General features: G+C 40.9%; 2 protein-coding genes across 3 annotated transcripts; one reads left to right on the plus strand and one right to left on the minus strand.

The window, feature by feature from the left end:
* Positions 1-862: 862 nt before the first annotated feature.
* Positions 863-4,213, minus strand: LOC128362554 (non-histone chromosomal protein HMG-14A-like). The gene is made up of 6 exons (XM_053323338.1): positions 4,076-4,213; positions 3,088-3,120; positions 2,869-2,898; positions 2,101-2,148; positions 1,875-1,994; positions 863-1,771 (listed from the first exon to the last, which is right to left on the minus strand). Exons 1-6 carry the CDS (start codon positions 4,088-4,090, stop codon positions 1,724-1,726), a joined length of 294 nt encoding a protein of 97 aa, XP_053179313.1. The 5' UTR covers positions 4,091-4,213; the 3' UTR covers positions 863-1,723.
* sh3bgrl (SH3 domain binding glutamate-rich protein like) lies at positions 3,399-16,656 on the plus strand. Of its 2 annotated transcripts, none has more exons than XM_053323334.1 (4): positions 3,399-3,660; positions 12,233-12,418; positions 15,265-15,345; positions 15,718-16,656. In XM_053323334.1, exons 1-4 carry the CDS (start codon positions 3,580-3,582, stop codon positions 15,751-15,753), a joined length of 384 nt encoding a protein of 127 aa, XP_053179309.1. In that variant the 5' UTR covers positions 3,399-3,579; the 3' UTR covers positions 15,754-16,656. The 2 variants fall into 2 exon arrangements, with proteins under 2 accessions (XP_053179309.1, XP_053179310.1); XM_053323335.1 differs by lacking the exon at positions 3,399-3,660 and adding an exon at positions 5,251-5,470 and having other exon boundaries at positions 15,718-16,651.
* Positions 16,657-17,376: the final 720 nt, after the last annotated feature.

The raw sequence follows: 17,376 nt of genomic DNA on the forward strand, positions 1-17,376 counted from the left end.
GTTAAATCTGTGTGTGGGAAGCCTAAAGGGGAGCACTGTCTGCCCCTTCACTGGGTGTACATGTGGGCCTCTATAGGACATTATAACCTCCTTCTCTCTTGTGATAGCTACAAGCACAAAAGGTATACAAAAGTCTTCACTAGAGGCCTTTATGGGGTTGTCGAGTGTAGTGTCCCTTCCTTTCTGGAGTGGTGTCCCAGCTGTGGCTGACTTTGAGCTGACTTGACCTCCCAACAGATCTGTGGAATAGCTCATGCTGGTTCGAAGCACAGCAGACTTAACTGTCCAGATCTTAAATCTAATCTAAATCTAGTCAACAAATACCAAATACCAATTAAGTTAAGAGGACTGCTGAACTTCCACTGTGTAACTTGATGAGGCAAACAACGAGGATGTATTGCCTCGGTCAAGACAGAATCTGCATCCTGTAGCGGCAATCTCAAAGGTCTGCAGTGAAAATACATTACAGGCATGTTTCAATTAGTCAGAGGTCACAGCAACAGTCTGAATCCTGTTTTATGTCCCACGTCTATTAAAATGAATGTGAGCATGTGCTTTAAATGTCTGATTACACATTTCCTTGTACAGATGAACACTGAAATGCTCTCACATGTGGTAAATAATGAAAACTGCATTAAAGGCTAGGTTTAGCACAGGTTTACAGGCTACATTGCAGCTTTAAATTTTCATTTTAAAATGATTTGTTAATGCCTTTGCTTACAAAGTGACTGCTGGAATTTTAAGTTAAACAGAAGTTGACTTTGGAAGTAGGTACACGCTTATTAAGATCACAAATATGACAATTGTTAATGTGGAAGATCCAACTTCTATCACTGTTAAAGAAACAAACTCGAGACACAGATTCGAGGAAAATTCCCAGGACTTCTTTTTATTAAGAGAATTTCAGAACATAAGAGAGGGACCAGACACCTGCATTTGTCAGAGAAGGTTTCCAAATTCAATCGTTTTAAAAAAACCAGAGTGTTTAGAAAAGCTGACACGACAGCGTGGATGGAGCAGGAGCTGTGTTTTTTTTTTCTTTTTTTTTCTTCTTTACACGCAGGGTCGTCTAGGAGACGGGTCGGAGGCATCACTGTTCCCGGAATGTTTCACATGTTCGTCTTCCTCTTTCTTATGGACAACACGCTTCACACGCATATTTTTTTTTAAAACACGATTTCAATGAAAAAAAAAAAAGACCGTGAGACAGAAGCAAAGGGAACTCACTGCACATTTAGAGGTCTAAAAGAATCACCCACATTAACATGGCTGAACCGTTAATAAAACATGGATAAAAGGCTGAACTGTAGGAGAGGAAGGTCTAATCTGTGGAGGAGGGATAAGAGGGGAAAGGGGGAAGATCGGGGAAGAGAAAAACACAGGAATACACAACTCACAACATAGCCAATCCGGCAGGGACACACTTTCTACACCAAACAAGCCTTTAACAATCATGAAATGCCATTTAAAAAAGATTTTAGTGTGTTCATCTTGCTTGCAGACACTTGATATGATCACTGCAAATCTGCAAGGCGCTCCATAATCAGCTTTGCTTTTTGTGCTAAAAATCTGTACGGATACTTATAAAATCATTGATAAAAATATTCCTCTGTTAACAATACGCCTTGGAGGGAAACCATGTGAGAGACTTGGGGGGGCTGGCTGGCTGGCTGGGGGGTTGGGGGGAGGGATTGTAGAGGAGGAGGAAGCTTGGGCAGTGGTGCTACTCGGACTTGGCCTCCTCCTTGGCCTCCTCTGGGGCTGCCTCCACCTGTAGGACAAAAGCGAGCGGAGAAAGTTAAAACTTTGAACTGTCTTGAAGACAACAATAACCAACTTTTCCTGTGATTAAGAACTTTTTTAAGTTCGCTCACCTCGTTGGTCTTGGCCTCTCCGTTCTCAGAGTGGTTTTCCTCGTTTGCCTCTGCCTCGGCATTCTCCTTTGCCTTCTTGGTCTTCTTGTCCTCCTTCTTATCGTTCACAGCCTTTTCTTTCTGTAAAAGGGAAACAGAATGAGCTGTTAGACGGACGAATATTCAAACGCTATCTGTGTCTTCTCCCGCTTTGTAATTCACTCATGGGCTGGCCAATGTCTCCTACCTTTGCTGCTTTCTTGACCTTTGGTTCCGGCTTGGGTGGGGCCGGTTTCTGTGAACAGAGAGGGAGAGATTAACAAACAGCTTAACTTTAAGACAACAGTACTTTCTATGCTAATTTATAAAATGTTTTCATGTTTCTGAGCACTCTGGGAGAACTTTGCCTACAGTAACACAATTCTTTAAATGAGTGGCAAAGAATAAAAAGCCTGGACTGTGTTTTCTTAAAGGAAACCTTTAATAAACACCCTTTATATCATTTTTATGGCTCCCATTAAAGGTTTATTAAGGACATTAGACCATATTCTAATATTAAACAGTAATCATTCTGACAACCGCCATTATGCCATTAAAGGCAGTTAGTCAGTACTGCAAGTAGATACTTGTGCAGATGTTTTTAATGTCCAGTCCTGTAGTTTTTGCTTTCTGAAACGTTTCTAAATCTAGTTTTACTTGTGGAATAAGCAATTATATCAATTCTCATGTATTTGTGTCAACTTTATCGCAAATTAATACAATACATGACTGTTGTAGACCAAGTTTCAAGCTTAATAATGTAAAGATTACATGTTTTGCAGTAAGTGTTGCTAGAAATCTAATATGAGTGTTTATTAAGAGTGAAACCAAATTGAATGTGTGCTTTTGATTATCCGAGTGGTTTTGTATAGTAGGTTTTCGGTGTGTTAACTACTTTTAAGCATTTAACTACTTTTTACGTGTTCATTAACCATATCTAATAATGTTAAATGAGTTTGTTTGTGTGTCTTCTTACCGCTGATAACCGAGCTGATCTCCTCTGGGGCTGAAACAGAACAAATTGTTACAATGGAGGGGGGTTTATTCACATTGGGATTGTATTCAGGAAACACACATCTGAATTGAATATAAAAAGCACTTTCTCCATGATTAAGCCCTCACATAACCCTGATAGTGATTAAATTTTAATTCTAATCACATGTATATGTTGTTGCTTAACTTGCCCAACTCTTACCTCCTCCTTGTCTCCTCCTTCTGTTCCCTGTGACTGAAAAACACAAAAATAACAGGTCAGGATGGAAAAAAGAAAAAAATAGCATTATTAAGAGTTTAACCGGTGTTTATAAGAACAAGAAACAGCTGCTAAATGCTTCAGGCACTTATTACGCTTAATCACAAACCTGTTGAAAAAACTTTTTAGTTTCATACGAAAACACTATTTTTTTTCAAATACAGGTAGTTTTAATGGATTGCAGCCCAGAAATAAATGGGTAATGCTTAATTTCAGGAATGGGCTATGAGAGCTCAGCCATGTGGGCCCCTGGGGACATATTTTGAGAGCCCAGGCCCTGCTTTTCCCTTTCACTCCCCCATCTCTTTCTCTCATTCAATGCATGGAGCTCAGATTTGAAAGCTGGCGCGGGAGTCTCTGAGAAGGGGGAGGGACCTGCGGAGCTCACGGGCGCCACCGAGCGGCAGAGCCACGCCATCGCAGCCATTTGGGACTATGAACAAAGAGAGAAAATATATAATTTTACCGAAACGAGACGGCGAATGTTTGTTTTTGTGGCCAAAATGCAAAGAAAAGGTACTGATGTATTTTCTGGTGGCACTTTGAGGCGGTTTGGTGGCCGAATGGCGATAAGTGAAGCGTTTGTTCTCGGTAGGTCGGAGACGAAGGTGGACAAGAGCTGCAAAGCATGGCTGCTGCTTGTGCTTTAACTGCATGGAGACCGAAAGAGACTTCTGACTCTCCAAAGGACAGCGGCTCTGGCACGAAAACGCGTTTTAATGGCCGAGTCCGAGCAGGAAAATATTCATTCTAACACACAAAAAATGTACATTATATCTAGAAAATAGGCAAAAATTACCAGCGATATATAACAGCTATACGCTGCGTTATAATTGAGTAATGTCTCAGAGGGATGTCTTCACAATCGTTTGCATTGCATTAATAGCTGATTTCCCCCTCAAACTATTTTTATTATTTTGAGAATACGTACCTTTCTCTTGGGCATGTTGATCTCTTGGAGGTTTTCTTACAAATACAACTAAAAACTGTTTTTCTCAGTGGGATCAGTGCATGTGAAGACGAGTGTCTCCCTTATGCTCGGCAGTGTAGTAAACACACTGAACAGAGAGGCGAGTGGTTGAATGGGGGGAGGGGTGCGGCTAAACGCATGATTGATAGGCTCTCGGCCAATCAGGTGACGCCATTCGGGGCTGCAGAACACTTGGAATTTTAGGAGCCGGTGATGTTCTGGGGTCTGTGCGAATGGCTTCTTGCAGGGTGAGATGGGGAGGAAGGCTTGCAAGAAGGAAAGGATTGCATTCGAGAGAGACATATTGCCTTGCACACGAGTGTGTTCAGTGACTGTGTGTGGGTGTATGTGTGTGTGTGTGTGTGTGAGAGAGAGGCCGCACGGTTAACCTGTACGCCCCGTTATACAGGCCCCGGCGGCAGGCAACATGCCTCTGTGTAAAGCCATGCATCCTCGCTGGCTGTTTTAAAAGAGCAGCGCTCACATCTGCAGTGCCCGGCAGGGAGACATTTCACCGTAAATTCACTCCGTGTTTGAGTCCAATATGGCGCCCACTCCTCTACCGACACATTTTTTTTGTTTGTCAGTCGGCTTTCCCTAAATTCGTTTCAGTAAAAAAACCCTTACGCGTCATCTGCCCCAGACGCCTGCAGGGGGCCTACAAAGCCCGTCTAATAATAATAATGAATGTGGCTGCTCAAGACGGCGCTTCCACTGGCTGTGCTGTTACACAAAAAGCTCACACAAAGTATTCCAAAATAAATAAATAAAAATCACAGCAGAATGTATGTATTATTCTCCGCTACAACGCAAACACACCTGCGTTTAATGAATCACCTGTAAAGTGCGCCTATTCGCAAAAGTAAAAAAAAAAAAAAGAACAATAGCGTGGGCAAGCAGACAATGGGGTCGATGCTGAAACACTCAGACAATATAACCCTGCTCTCTTTGCCATTATGATAGGCCTATTGCTTCTGTGAGTGCGTGTACGTGCCTCCGTGCGCGCGCTCTGCACACACACTCACACAGAGAGAGAGAGAGAGAGAGAGGGAAAGAGAGAGAGACTCTTAGGGGCGGGGAGGCAGAGTAGAGGCGGAGGAGGAATGCAAAGCTCCATCCAGTGCTGAGAACAGGAGCATTTGCGCAGATTGTCTGCGCTGCCTACAACGGACAGACAGCGTCTCAGCCTGGGAACTTTTGTTGTTGTTTCTGTGCCACAGCCGAGCAAACCGCCTGCAAAGTGTCTGCAAGGAGCAGAGTAAACGAAAACAACCACCGCCTTTTACCGGACTTCAGCGTCAGGGATTTAACATGGTGATCAAAGTGTACATAGCATCGTCCTCCGGATCCACTTCGGTAAGGGATTAAAGGAATGGCTTTTCTGTGTGTGAGGTTTCAGCTGTTGTTATTATAGTAGCCTACATCTGCAGCATCCAGAGCTCTGCTGCAGCTTGTTAGGCAGCAGAAAGAGAGCTGAACTTTTAATGAACTCACTAACTGATGTCCATCGGGCTGTCATCCTCTCAGTCTGGAGTGGTCTGACTCATCACTAAACATGCTGCTCTGCCCTCCTCAGGACTTTGGGCACAGATGGAGTCTCTCTATCTCCCCTCTCTGCCTTTCTTCCTGTAACTTTATCACTGAGTAAGAGACAGGGAGGAAATGAGTGGCTGGTAACAGAGCAGCCGCATTTCTTTCTCAGCTGTGGTTTGACATATTATTTCCTGAAATGACGCTTTTTTTTAAACCAGTCTGAACAACAAGAAGGTTATGAAGCAAAAAAACAAACAAACAGAAGAATCAATGAATATACTTAAAATTCTCTGCTTTGTCACCTGATGCCAGGACAGGGAGTTTGTGTGTTTGATAAGGGGAGCAGCTGGGATCTGTTGACTTGCCCTGTAGTTTTTTAGTGTTTCTCCCACTATCCTGCAGCCTCCTTCAGTTTTAAGCTTTCCAGTTTCTTCCAGAGTAGAGAGGAATGACGGTGATGCAATTCTCCGGGGCCCCCTTTTTAGACATGCAGCTGCAGCCCAAGAACACTAAGGCTATGCTCAGTTTAAGACTTGCTGGAGGTCTGGATCAGAAATTCTTGTGCTTTTTTTCCTCCTTCTTAATATAGAAGTGCATTGAATATCGAATTCTGGCTCTAACTTGTTATTCTTGTAATCAAATCCATCTGAATTGCAGCTGCTTTAAGATTCTTAACACAATATGTGATGCAAAGTATCACCAGCATCCACTCAGTGTCAAATTTGAAAGACTTAAATAGTATCCACTACTGTACTGAAACATCCATATTTACTTATTGGCACTGCACAATTTGTCAATTCATGTCAATCACCTTGAGGATGATTCACCCTAAATTTGGCAGCTTGTTCTAGCAGCTCAAACACAGAGGAAGTGATCGAGCACAGAGGCTCTTTTCAGCCGGACTGCACTCAATAACTTTATTGCCCTTACAGTAAATGACATTTGCAACGGCTAAGCAGCAGCAGTCTTACCGGACAGGACCATCCCTGTAATGTCAGAGTGGTTGGAGTTGAGAGCCAGTGATGCCATCACCGTGCTGGAGCCTGTCTGCTGGGAAAATGCATTACCACTTATTGATTGATTTGTCTCTATTATAGTCTGTTAGAATTGCATAGACTAAGTGGGTGAGCTTATGTGCTCTTATATGTTGCACGGACACACTTCTACTCACATTATCATCATCTCCATTCTGCATCTGTTTTTAGAGCAGCAGCGCCACTGACTGCTGTTTTATCTTGATTTGCTCTGGTGTGGTGGTTTCTTTGGATTGATTTAGATATTACGTCACAAAGTTAATGGGACTTACTGCACGCCTGAATTATGCACTGTTTATTTTAAAATGTCTCTGTGTGCTTTTCTTAATGGAGTACATTTGTAGTCCGATGAGTGAGAAGTAGTTGAATTACAAATTGCGGCCGAAAAACCATCAGCTCTTACCAGGCTTGCAGTTGGATTGCATCAGTGGCTACGAAACAATGTGATTTCACTCCACTATGCAGCAACGTCTGCGGCCGCTAATCGCTCCAGTCTAGCAGAGTATGTGAACAGACCAACAGTCAGTATTTCAAAAGCAACATTTAAAGCCTTCGCTCCGCCGAGGGAATGATTGCAGGTCAGTGGGAGAGTCGGTGTAAAGTCAGCCAGAGGGATGTATCACACTCAGTACTTCAGTCAGCATTATTCAGACAGCTACACTTTCTAGAGACATTAAGTTGTATTGTGTGCGTCTCGTATGGATTGTGTGTCAGAGAACATTTATAGCTTTGAGTTATTTCATGCAGAATCTGATCCACATAACGGCAAGTTATCAGAAGTGGTTTTATGTAGGAAGAACAAGAACAATTTTTAATGTTTGATTTGATATAAGGCAACCACAGCTGATTCAATAAAGATGTAAACTAATGCATAAAGGCCAGTTAGAGTGATGCACTGTTTCATTATGAAACATAAAGAGAAACTGAGGTGATATTATAGCATGAATAGAGCTGCAAGGGTTATTTGAATAATCTGTCAATCTATTAGGCATCTATTTTATTTGTTTTAGTCATTTTTCAAACCAAAATGCCAAAAATGATCTGGTTCTAGTCTCTCAAATGTGAAGATTTGCTACTTTGATGTGTCTTATATGACAGCAAACTGAATATCTTTCAGTTTCAGACTGCAGGTCAGACAAAACAGGACATTTTCATACTTTTTCTTGAGCTGAGGGAAATTATAATGCACATTTATCAAACTCATTGAATAAACAATGAATCAAGAAAATAATGGACAAATTAATCCATAATGGAAATAATAGCTGCCCTAAATTACTGGAACAGTTATTGCAATCCAGTACTAAAGTGCTGCTATAAATACTACTCTTTAGTTTAGTAGTTTGATGTAAAAATAACAAAAACACCTCATGGTTTAATGCTGCTTAGCACAGCAACACAAAATGCAGCGTCACAAATCATTATAGAGGTGAATCAACACTTTTCTGGTACAAAGAATAACATTATAAACTTCAAAAAAGGAGTAATTATCTCAACAATTAGCTATGTCTCCTTATGAAGTGTCCCTGAGCAAAGCACTGATTGGCAGCTTAGTTGTTGTTTCACCTGGTTTTTGGGTTACTAGTCAGAAAATAATTTGAATAGCAAATAGGGACTTTCTTTTAAATACACACATGTAAATGTAATACATACACACCTGTGGCAGTGCGTGCAGACTGTGAATATCAGTAGACACAGCCACAAACAACAGCCCGGAACTACAGCACACATTTACTGCCTTATTTCCCTTTATGGACTGTAACACTATTATGCAAGTTCCTTATTGCCACAATAAGTAACTAACTACCTGACTAAGAGCAAGGTATAACTTTTTTGGTGTGATTGTGTACAGATAGTGTAAGTGTATTTGTCCAAGTGCAAGTGTTATGGTTTTTATGTCTCAGACAGAGTGTAGCATCAGGGTTCATAGGTTAGGCTTGAGTTTGTGGAGTAGGTCAGGTTGGGCCTTATGCTGTTGTTTCACCTTTTGGCAGCAGTTAGAGAGTCCAGCCAGAGCAGCAGTGTGAGGCTCTTTGTACCAATGCTGTAATGCTGACTGAGCTCAGGATTGGGCGGAGGCTACTGTTGTTACTAAAATTCCAGTAAGTCTGTTTTCAGTACCAATCAGACTTGATCTAATCAAGACGAAACCTTTATCCCTTATAAACACACATGGCTGTGGTCTGATTAATGTTTCCTTTAGTCCACAGAGTGGATTTTCCTGTTTTCAAACAGGAGAAAAAAAGGGCATTCAGTTTTTTAAATATTACTGAAACATTTTCAGTTTACATGTGTTTTCATTTTTATCTGAGTGAATTGAATGTGAATGAACTCCCAGCCTCAGCTGACATCACTGATTGAATCAGTGTCCAGCATATTGATCCAAGCCTGTGCTGTCCAAACAGTCCATCCAATCAATGCCTGCCATTGTCTGGCAGCTATTAATGCCTGACCTTTTTAAGGGATTGATCAGGTCAGGATTAGTTCTCACTGCAATGCCTCTACAACACTCAAATGATGGGGATGATGTGGAGGCCAAAGAGCTTTTGGTGCAGATTCCCTCTCCACATGGGCAATAATAACAATAACAAAGTGCAACCTCTTCAACCTGAGAGGCTTTGGATCTGTTGTTTAATTCTTATCAACAAATACTTTGGAAGCTTGAACTGCTGGTCAAAAGTAGTTTTACAATGTCAGTCAGTGTATGAATCAGAAGCCTTCTGGAATGCAGATAAGTGCCCATATTGATGCATCAATAACTAAATGCACCCGTAATCGTTCCAGACTTAATAACTTTTGTGGATCATCCAGTTATTGCTGCAGTATCATCACAGTATGAGTGTGCAGTAAATACCAGATCTATGTTACAAAAAAACCCCAAAAAGTTTGTAAATGATTCTCAATGTCTGTTTCAGTTTGTTAAAGCACCAAAATTAGGAAAAAACATTTGAAATGAGGTCATTAAGCTTCTCTGTGAGTCACAGATTACAACGTTTTCCTGGTCCTAATTAATTACATAAGAGTCAAAAGCCACACTAGCAGCATTTGGCACAGTGATACTCTGCTAATGTCAGTATGCCTTCATGCTCACAGTGACAATGTTAACATGTTTGTTTGGTCATTTGATTGTTTTACATCTTAGTTTAGCGGGTTAGCATGCTAACTGTGGCTAATTAGCAAATACTAAACACAAATAATATTAGTTTGGCTGATAAGAGTGCTGTTAATTTTACAGGCGCGCATAAATGTCTGCACAAAAATTGTACCAATCCATCCAATAAATGCTGAGATATTCCACAGCATAAGTGAACATTTTGATCTTCTGATAGACTAGAGGAAACATATATCAGGACCACCTAAATCAGCAGGCTTCATCGACTATTGATGTCTGGACAAGATTTCATCCAATCCATCCAATAGTCCTGAACATAAATCTCCACAGTGGTGGACTGACTGACACACCAACATTGCCATCTATAGAGCCATGCTGCTAACATGGCAAAAATCAGTTACTATACTACTAACTATTACTAAGTTACCTCCTGACCCATGTGTGGACAAAACAAATAGAAAATATGTCTCCTGCATTTGTATAATGTTAAGCCCAGTGTCCTTTGCATACCTAGACAAATACTTAAGTATTGATAGATCACAGTAATTAAAACTTCTACTGCATGTAGACTGGCTACAGGCCACACTCTGACTCAGCTCTCTCTTGTCTCTAATATTTTGTGACATTCCAGGAAGACAGATAAGGAGTGAAAATACAAGGCAACAAGAGAAGAGTAGTTGTTTATTACCACACCCAAAGCCACGGACAGTCAGTTTCCTTCCACATAAAAATCACCAGGAGTTCCACTCAAGACACCATGAGCAATGAAAAGGGCTAAACGGCCAGAGCTGGGAGCCCTCACTGTGCAATTAGAGTTGGGGGCAGATGGCATGAGGCCAGTTTCCCCGACAAATTAATTTTGCTTGGCAACAGTACAATGCAGGCTTGTTGAGGGACAAGGGAATAACCAGAGTGCAACAAATGAAAGGAGAAAAGTATTAAAGTATATTTAATTTGTCAATGTAACATCTTTAGCTTAAGTTGGTTACTTTGTCGCTTTTGATAAAGACACCAGCTTCACATCTACAATGCAAATGTGAGTCAAATAAGAGAAAATACTTTGGAGGGGTGGGGTGGGGGGGGGGGGGCTGAATGAGAGTGAAAGGGAGGCTGGGCAGATTCTTCCCTCAGAGAGAGGATTGTCTGTGTTTAGAGAGACAGAGCGAGGTAAAGTGAGTTTGAGCTCATGGCGTTCCGCTCGGTTGCTCCGTCCCACGCTGGCTTCCAGAGCAGGTGGAGAGAGCTGGTCTCAGGACTTTGTCCTCCAGAGTGCAACTGCCATTAAATGATTCAAACTGTACAACTGCTAATCTGCCAGCATTGTCAGCGCCCTCATTTGCATGCCTCGGTGTTGTTCCAGCAGATGGCTGTTAAATAATCCACCTGTTTCGTCTGCATGTCATAAAGCTGGGAGGGGCCCTCACATGGAGGTCTCTGCACTGATAGGAAGACAGTCTATTGATTATCATCAGTGGAGGTTTGTAGTGTTTCCTTTCGTCATGAAGTTGGCTTAGTTTGGCTGTAGGTGTGTGTATATGTGTGCAGCTGAGGCTGGATGTGTGTGTCTCCTTGCAGCAGGCCTTATTTGGCTCGTGTTTGACCAGTTACCTCCTCTCGAGTCCCAGAGGAGCTTTTGTTTCCGTCTGGCCTTGTAGGGCCATCCTCCCTCTTACACACACCCACTGAGACCCCATTGGGCCATAATTTCATACACACATCCATATAGAAATAGGGACAAGCAGGAACAACAGAGAGAGTCAAACACATACTTCTTACCCATTGTGTTGCTTCTTTATTATGTTTTTGTATGTGATTGTATTTGTTACTTGGTGACCTAATAATTCAGGACCACACCTGAAACACTTTGAAAGGGGTCATTGTGTGCCATCAAAAATAGATATTCATGTAGATTTTTTGTTGTAGAGCTGCTTACTTCTCAGAAATGACAAATTGTTATTATGACAAATTATACTTACTTACATTTAGGATGTTATATTTTAGGAGTGACACAAATGAGACAAGTGAGAGAAGAGAGGTGAAAATAATGACGTGTGCATGAAAATCGCATACAGAGAAATAGACAGCAAGCCTCAAGTGACATTTCCTGTCAAATTGAAAGTGTGTGATGGGCAATTTTCCAATCTTGGCATTTTTCATGTAGATAAAACACAATCTGTACTTGCCTGACTTCACGCTCTTCAATATTTCTATCACTTAATATTCACTTGCCAGCAAACAAGTGGTAACTCAGTAACAGAACAGCCAGTAATTTCTGTCGTACAGTTCCTCAAAGCAGAGAATAAGAAGTGTCCTTATTTTTGCAGCAGACTGATAACAGTATGGTGAACCCCAGACCTTATGTTTCCTCGTACGGCTAAAGTTGACACGTCTAACAACTTCCTCACCCTATCACTATTTTTTTCTCATCTCCCCCACATGCAGATTAAAAAGCAGCAGCAGGATGTGATGGGCTTCCTAGCAGCCAATAAGATCGAGTTTGAGGAGTGTGACATTGCGGCCAACGAGGCCAACCGAAAGTGGATGAGAGAGAATGTCCCAGAGGAGTCCAGGCCGGCCACGGGGAACCCTCTCCCCCCACAGATATTCAACGAAAGCAAATATTGCGGGGTGAGGCACTCACTCACACACTGACACACACATACCTGTTTTTACTACCTTGTGGGGACTCTTGACTGGGTGAAGTCCCGTGGGTTCCACCCTTTCTAAAGAGTCTAGAGACGTAATTTTAACTCCTAAATTCATCATAATTCAGTTTGAACAAAAAATTACTTGAAATATCAATAACTCTCACATAAATTTGAAACCTGAATTTTGCCCCCCTCGTTGGGACAACGCCTATTAGCATACAATTGAAATCACTGTTAGCCACAGTACAATTCATATGCAGTATTTGAACAAATGTTGGATTGAAACCCTAACCCTAACCCTAACCATTAACACTGCATACTGCAATAATCCAGTTAGCCAGGGGGCTAATCGCTAAGCTAATATGCTAATACGAAGCTAACATGCTATGTATACACACACTTACACACTTTGTCAGGAAAAGGTCCCCACCAGGGAAATTCGTACACTGCAGTACTGTGTGTAAACTCTGGGGTGCACACAAAGTCAGGAAAACCAACCCTATGGATACCTTTTTTTTCCAAAAAACTGTACCAGGAGGCTGTTTGCTATTGATTCCAATGCTCGTGGACCAGGAGTCGGTCCCCACGGATTAGTATGTCAGGTTGCGGCCCCCACCAGGATAGAAAAACGCGCACACACACACATGCTCACAATCTTACCTCTGACACTTTTGGCTGTATTTACATAGATTTACATTCATTTCCTGGAGAGTACTCTTAATCATAAGTAATCATAATCATTACTGCGTGCCTACAACTAATCATTACCCTTACCATAACCACTGACCCAAAATCAATTTTTACCAATTGGGAACATGCCTTATGTCCCTAGTTGTACAAGTTGTCCCCAATCAACCAGTGTTAAGTCTGGTTTGTGTACCTGAAAATATCCTTAGTCATACCCAAACACACACACAGGAAATGATTGTCATGTAATTGCTGCTCTGATAACTCAGACACTGAGCTGTGTCAGTATGGAGCACACATTGTGGGTTTTCAATGATGATTCTGATGTTTTTAGGCTGCATAATGCATGTTTTATATTGTAATGTAGAAGGTATAGTTCATTGTGACAAACCCACAGATAATTATCCCCATCAGCACCTTTCAATCTATTGTTTTGGTTTTATGTCCACAACTTTACTGTTTTAGGTTCAGTCTCACCATGTTCAGCAACCATATTTCCAACTGTAGCAGGCAGCCGTTTTTAATTGAAGCAGCTAAAGAGCCAGATATTATTTACTCCAGAAGTTGGTGGAGATCGAAATAAGGCTGATAGAAGAGCAAATATTGAACTTATATTCATCTAGTAACCAAAAGTACTATTGCAAATGAATGTTAATGGTGTGGTGGATGTGTAAATAGGCAGCTGCTACAATACATAAGATGATAATATATCAGTGTAAGCTTGTTTCGCTTCCCTGAAGCCACAAAGTCAATTATGGCTGCTTTAAATTTGACTCTTACAACAAAAAGTGTCACATTTAAATAGAATATAACAAAGAGAATACAAATTTAACCAGAATTGTATCCTGGCCGTGTGGAAGAAGTTTCAAAATTCAAAGGAATGGATTGACATTGTGGGGAATATGTTTTGTTTTATGAGAGTTGAATAAGAAGAAAACCTAGCTTAATTTGTGAGTTTTAGTGGTGTATTTTTATATGTGATTTAACCTTTGGGCAGAGCCAGGCTAGCTGTTTTCCTGTTTCCTGCCTTTATTCTAAGCTAAGTTAAACGTTGCCTAGCTTCAGCTTTATAATTGACAGACAGCAATGACATTGGAATCGATCTTGTCAACTGTTGGCAGAGAGTGAATAAACACTTTTCCAAAATTAAAATCATCATGTATGGAAATCAAATTTAGTTCATGAAGGTAGAAAAAATAATTAGGAATTTCACCAGCCATTACTTTTGATAGCAACTGTAATACATTTTGGGGCACTGGCTTAGGATGGGAGAATTTTAACTTATGACCTCAGTATTTCTAATACTCTGACTGAGGTCCTGCTCAGCAACCCTTTACAATGTACCCTGACTGTCTGTCCAGGTTTCACAGATGCTAGTTCACTGCCTTAACGAAGACACAGGGCCTTAAAGGGATAGTCCAGTTGAAATACATTTTGCTGTTGGCCCTGTCCACAGCAAACAGTGCTTCCGTGCCAGTGCTACTGGCTGTTTTTCCAAACTGGAAATGTGCTGACTCAAATCTACTGCAGGTTACACTGAGGATGGATAATTACCTCATATGACCCCACTTCAAAATCCGAACTCCCTTAAAGCCTGGGTGCACCGAGGCACCATGCAGTGCAGCTAATGGATAGCTGGAAGTAAAGTTGTACATGCAGGATGGGCTGTATTGAATGTCACAGACAAAGAGAACAGCATTTCCCAGGATACTTGCAGCTGTAGGGCCTTCTTGAGGAATCTGTTTATATGTGTGTGTGTGTGTGTGTGTCTGTGCTGGTATGTGGGTGTGGGAGCGAAGAAGGAAAATACATGCAGGAATGAGAAGGAGTGATGGACACTGCACTGACACTTCCACAGTAAATGGGTGACTGTGAGCTTGTTTACTCAGGGTTGCATTCTCACAAACAATACCCTCCTATCAGATTGACTATTGAGGCCTGTCCTTGGACAAATAACACATCCTCCACAATGACTTTTTTTCACAAAGACTTCTCATTTGCTCTCATTTGCTGCTCAGATTGTCGCCCTCAGGCACCGATCCAAAGTCTGTTTCCTATTATCATTCCTCAGGTTGGAGTTCAGATTTAGGTGAGCTTTTTGTCTCATCGATCTGACACCTCTTATTCTGTCTTTCCCAGAACTATGAGGCCTTCTTCGATGCCAGAGAGGACAACGCTGTGTATGCATTTCTAGGGCTGACTGCTCCCCCAGGCTCGAAGGTAAATGAGCCCAACATAAACACATAGCTTGTCCTCTCTTTGATATTCCTACAGCCTCACCATATTTCTTCTAACACCAGCTTATGTGCTGTTAATATATATTTATCCACTGAAAACAGACATATTACATAATACATCTGTTCATGATATCCTAACACCCAAGCAGGCCTCCTATCCTCTTCCTCTCACTCCTGCACACTGGTGCCTCCTCTCTGCAGCAACAGGAAGTGCAGGGAGGTGTGCCAGTTACCATAGAAACAGAGGGGGTTTCCTCTTTGCTGTGGCAGGGGATATATAAACCAATATCCTCCATTTTAATATAACACACTCTCTGCCTCTTTTCTCCTCCCCTCTGCTTGTGTTTCTCTCCAGGAGGCTGAGGCTCTAGCAAAGAAAGCACAGCAGTAGCTTTACACCCAGTTTTTACCTGAGACCTCAGGCCTAGACCCAGACGCAGACCTGGACCCAGACTGACCTGAAGCAACATTTCACTCAGCTTGTAAATCTGTGGGATTTTTTCTTTCTTTTTTAAACTCAGTATGTTTTTTTTATTGATCTATGTTCAGTTGTGCCTTGTCAGCTGTAGCGAAAGGAGGTACAAAAGCAGAGCATTATGGGTATCTTAAGAACAGCTCTGCTTCCTCCCATTAACCTCAGCCTGTTAAGCCTATTGGCCTAATGTCACGTCAATCAACCATTAGCATGAACATAAACAGAATGACATTCTGTGTAGCTTCGACACATCAACAGACTCAGCAAAACCTACACACTATGAAAATTGTAACAGACCCATCATTTGGCCCTCATTACCCCATCTAATGTTAACATTACATCATAAAGAAGTTGCTGCCATTAATTTAACTCATCAGGTTTAATCGGTACATAATAATATCAGTCTTTGTTGAATCCTGGAAACATTGATGCAAATATTGTGCTCCTGTCAGTCACGTCATCGCCCAAACTGCAGCACTTTCTGTAGGAGTTACATATTATAATGTTTTTATTTACTATTATATTGTCTTAATGCTGTTTTAATAGCAAACTTTTTTCTACAAGATGATATATGTTTAAAAATGACAAAATTTACAAGTCTGCAAACCTTAAGTGATGTGAAATAGTTTTTTTTATTTGCTGTTTTTTGTTTTTTTTTGTTTAGTTTTTTAGGGAAGCTGGACAGCTATTCCATTTTGCTATAAGCATCCCGTTTCACACTGTGTCGGTAATCCCTGTCTTACATAAGTTGATATCTTCCCTAAAATAAAATAAAAATATAACTGCAAATAAAACCTGACTCATTGCTCCTTACCATTGGTGTCTGTTGTGAAAAGTCTTAAGAACGATACGGTCAAATAAATTAGATATCTACTGCTATATCTGCTTCCTTAAACAATTATTTTTATGTACAATAAAGGATTTTGAGTTTACAGAATATAATTGTCTTTTAATTGAACAATACTTATAGAAACTGAGGTATTATGTCATCTGTGATTTAATTATTATTAGAATATAAACACTGAAAGAGGAAGCAGGACATGTTTTCAAGAAGCAATCACTCCTACTTTCCACACCTGTTCTCGATAACTGTTATTCAACCAGTATACATTCCATAATTCAATACAGTACTTTCAGTATTATTTTTTCTTGAATATTTCTGTTTTAATGCTACTTAATATTGTTCCACTGATGTAGTGAAATACTGTAATTTTTAATTTACTACATTTATTTTTCAGGTTATAGTCAGCAAGTACTTTTCTGTTTTTAGTTTCAACACATATGATAAACTCATAAAATACAACACACTTAATATTTTCCCAGTGATTTCCAGTGATTTTTGCCTTGTGACCTCAACAAAAAGCATTGTCTGCTTGGGGCTCTTTGTCAGCTTGATGTTAGCAGATGTGAGCACTTTCACTAAAGAGAGATTGTCCCTCTAAATTTGTCAGGTGGCTCCATTTGGAGAACTGCTTGAGGACCAAAATAAAAACTATCCAATATTCCCCAGAAAACACAAGATTACTGAAATGTTTGTGT

Source organism: Scomber japonicus, chromosome 8, assembly GCF_027409825.1.
Source record: "Scomber japonicus isolate fScoJap1 chromosome 8, fScoJap1.pri, whole genome shotgun sequence".
NCBI lineage: Eukaryota > Metazoa > Chordata > Actinopteri > Scombriformes > Scombridae > Scomber > Scomber japonicus.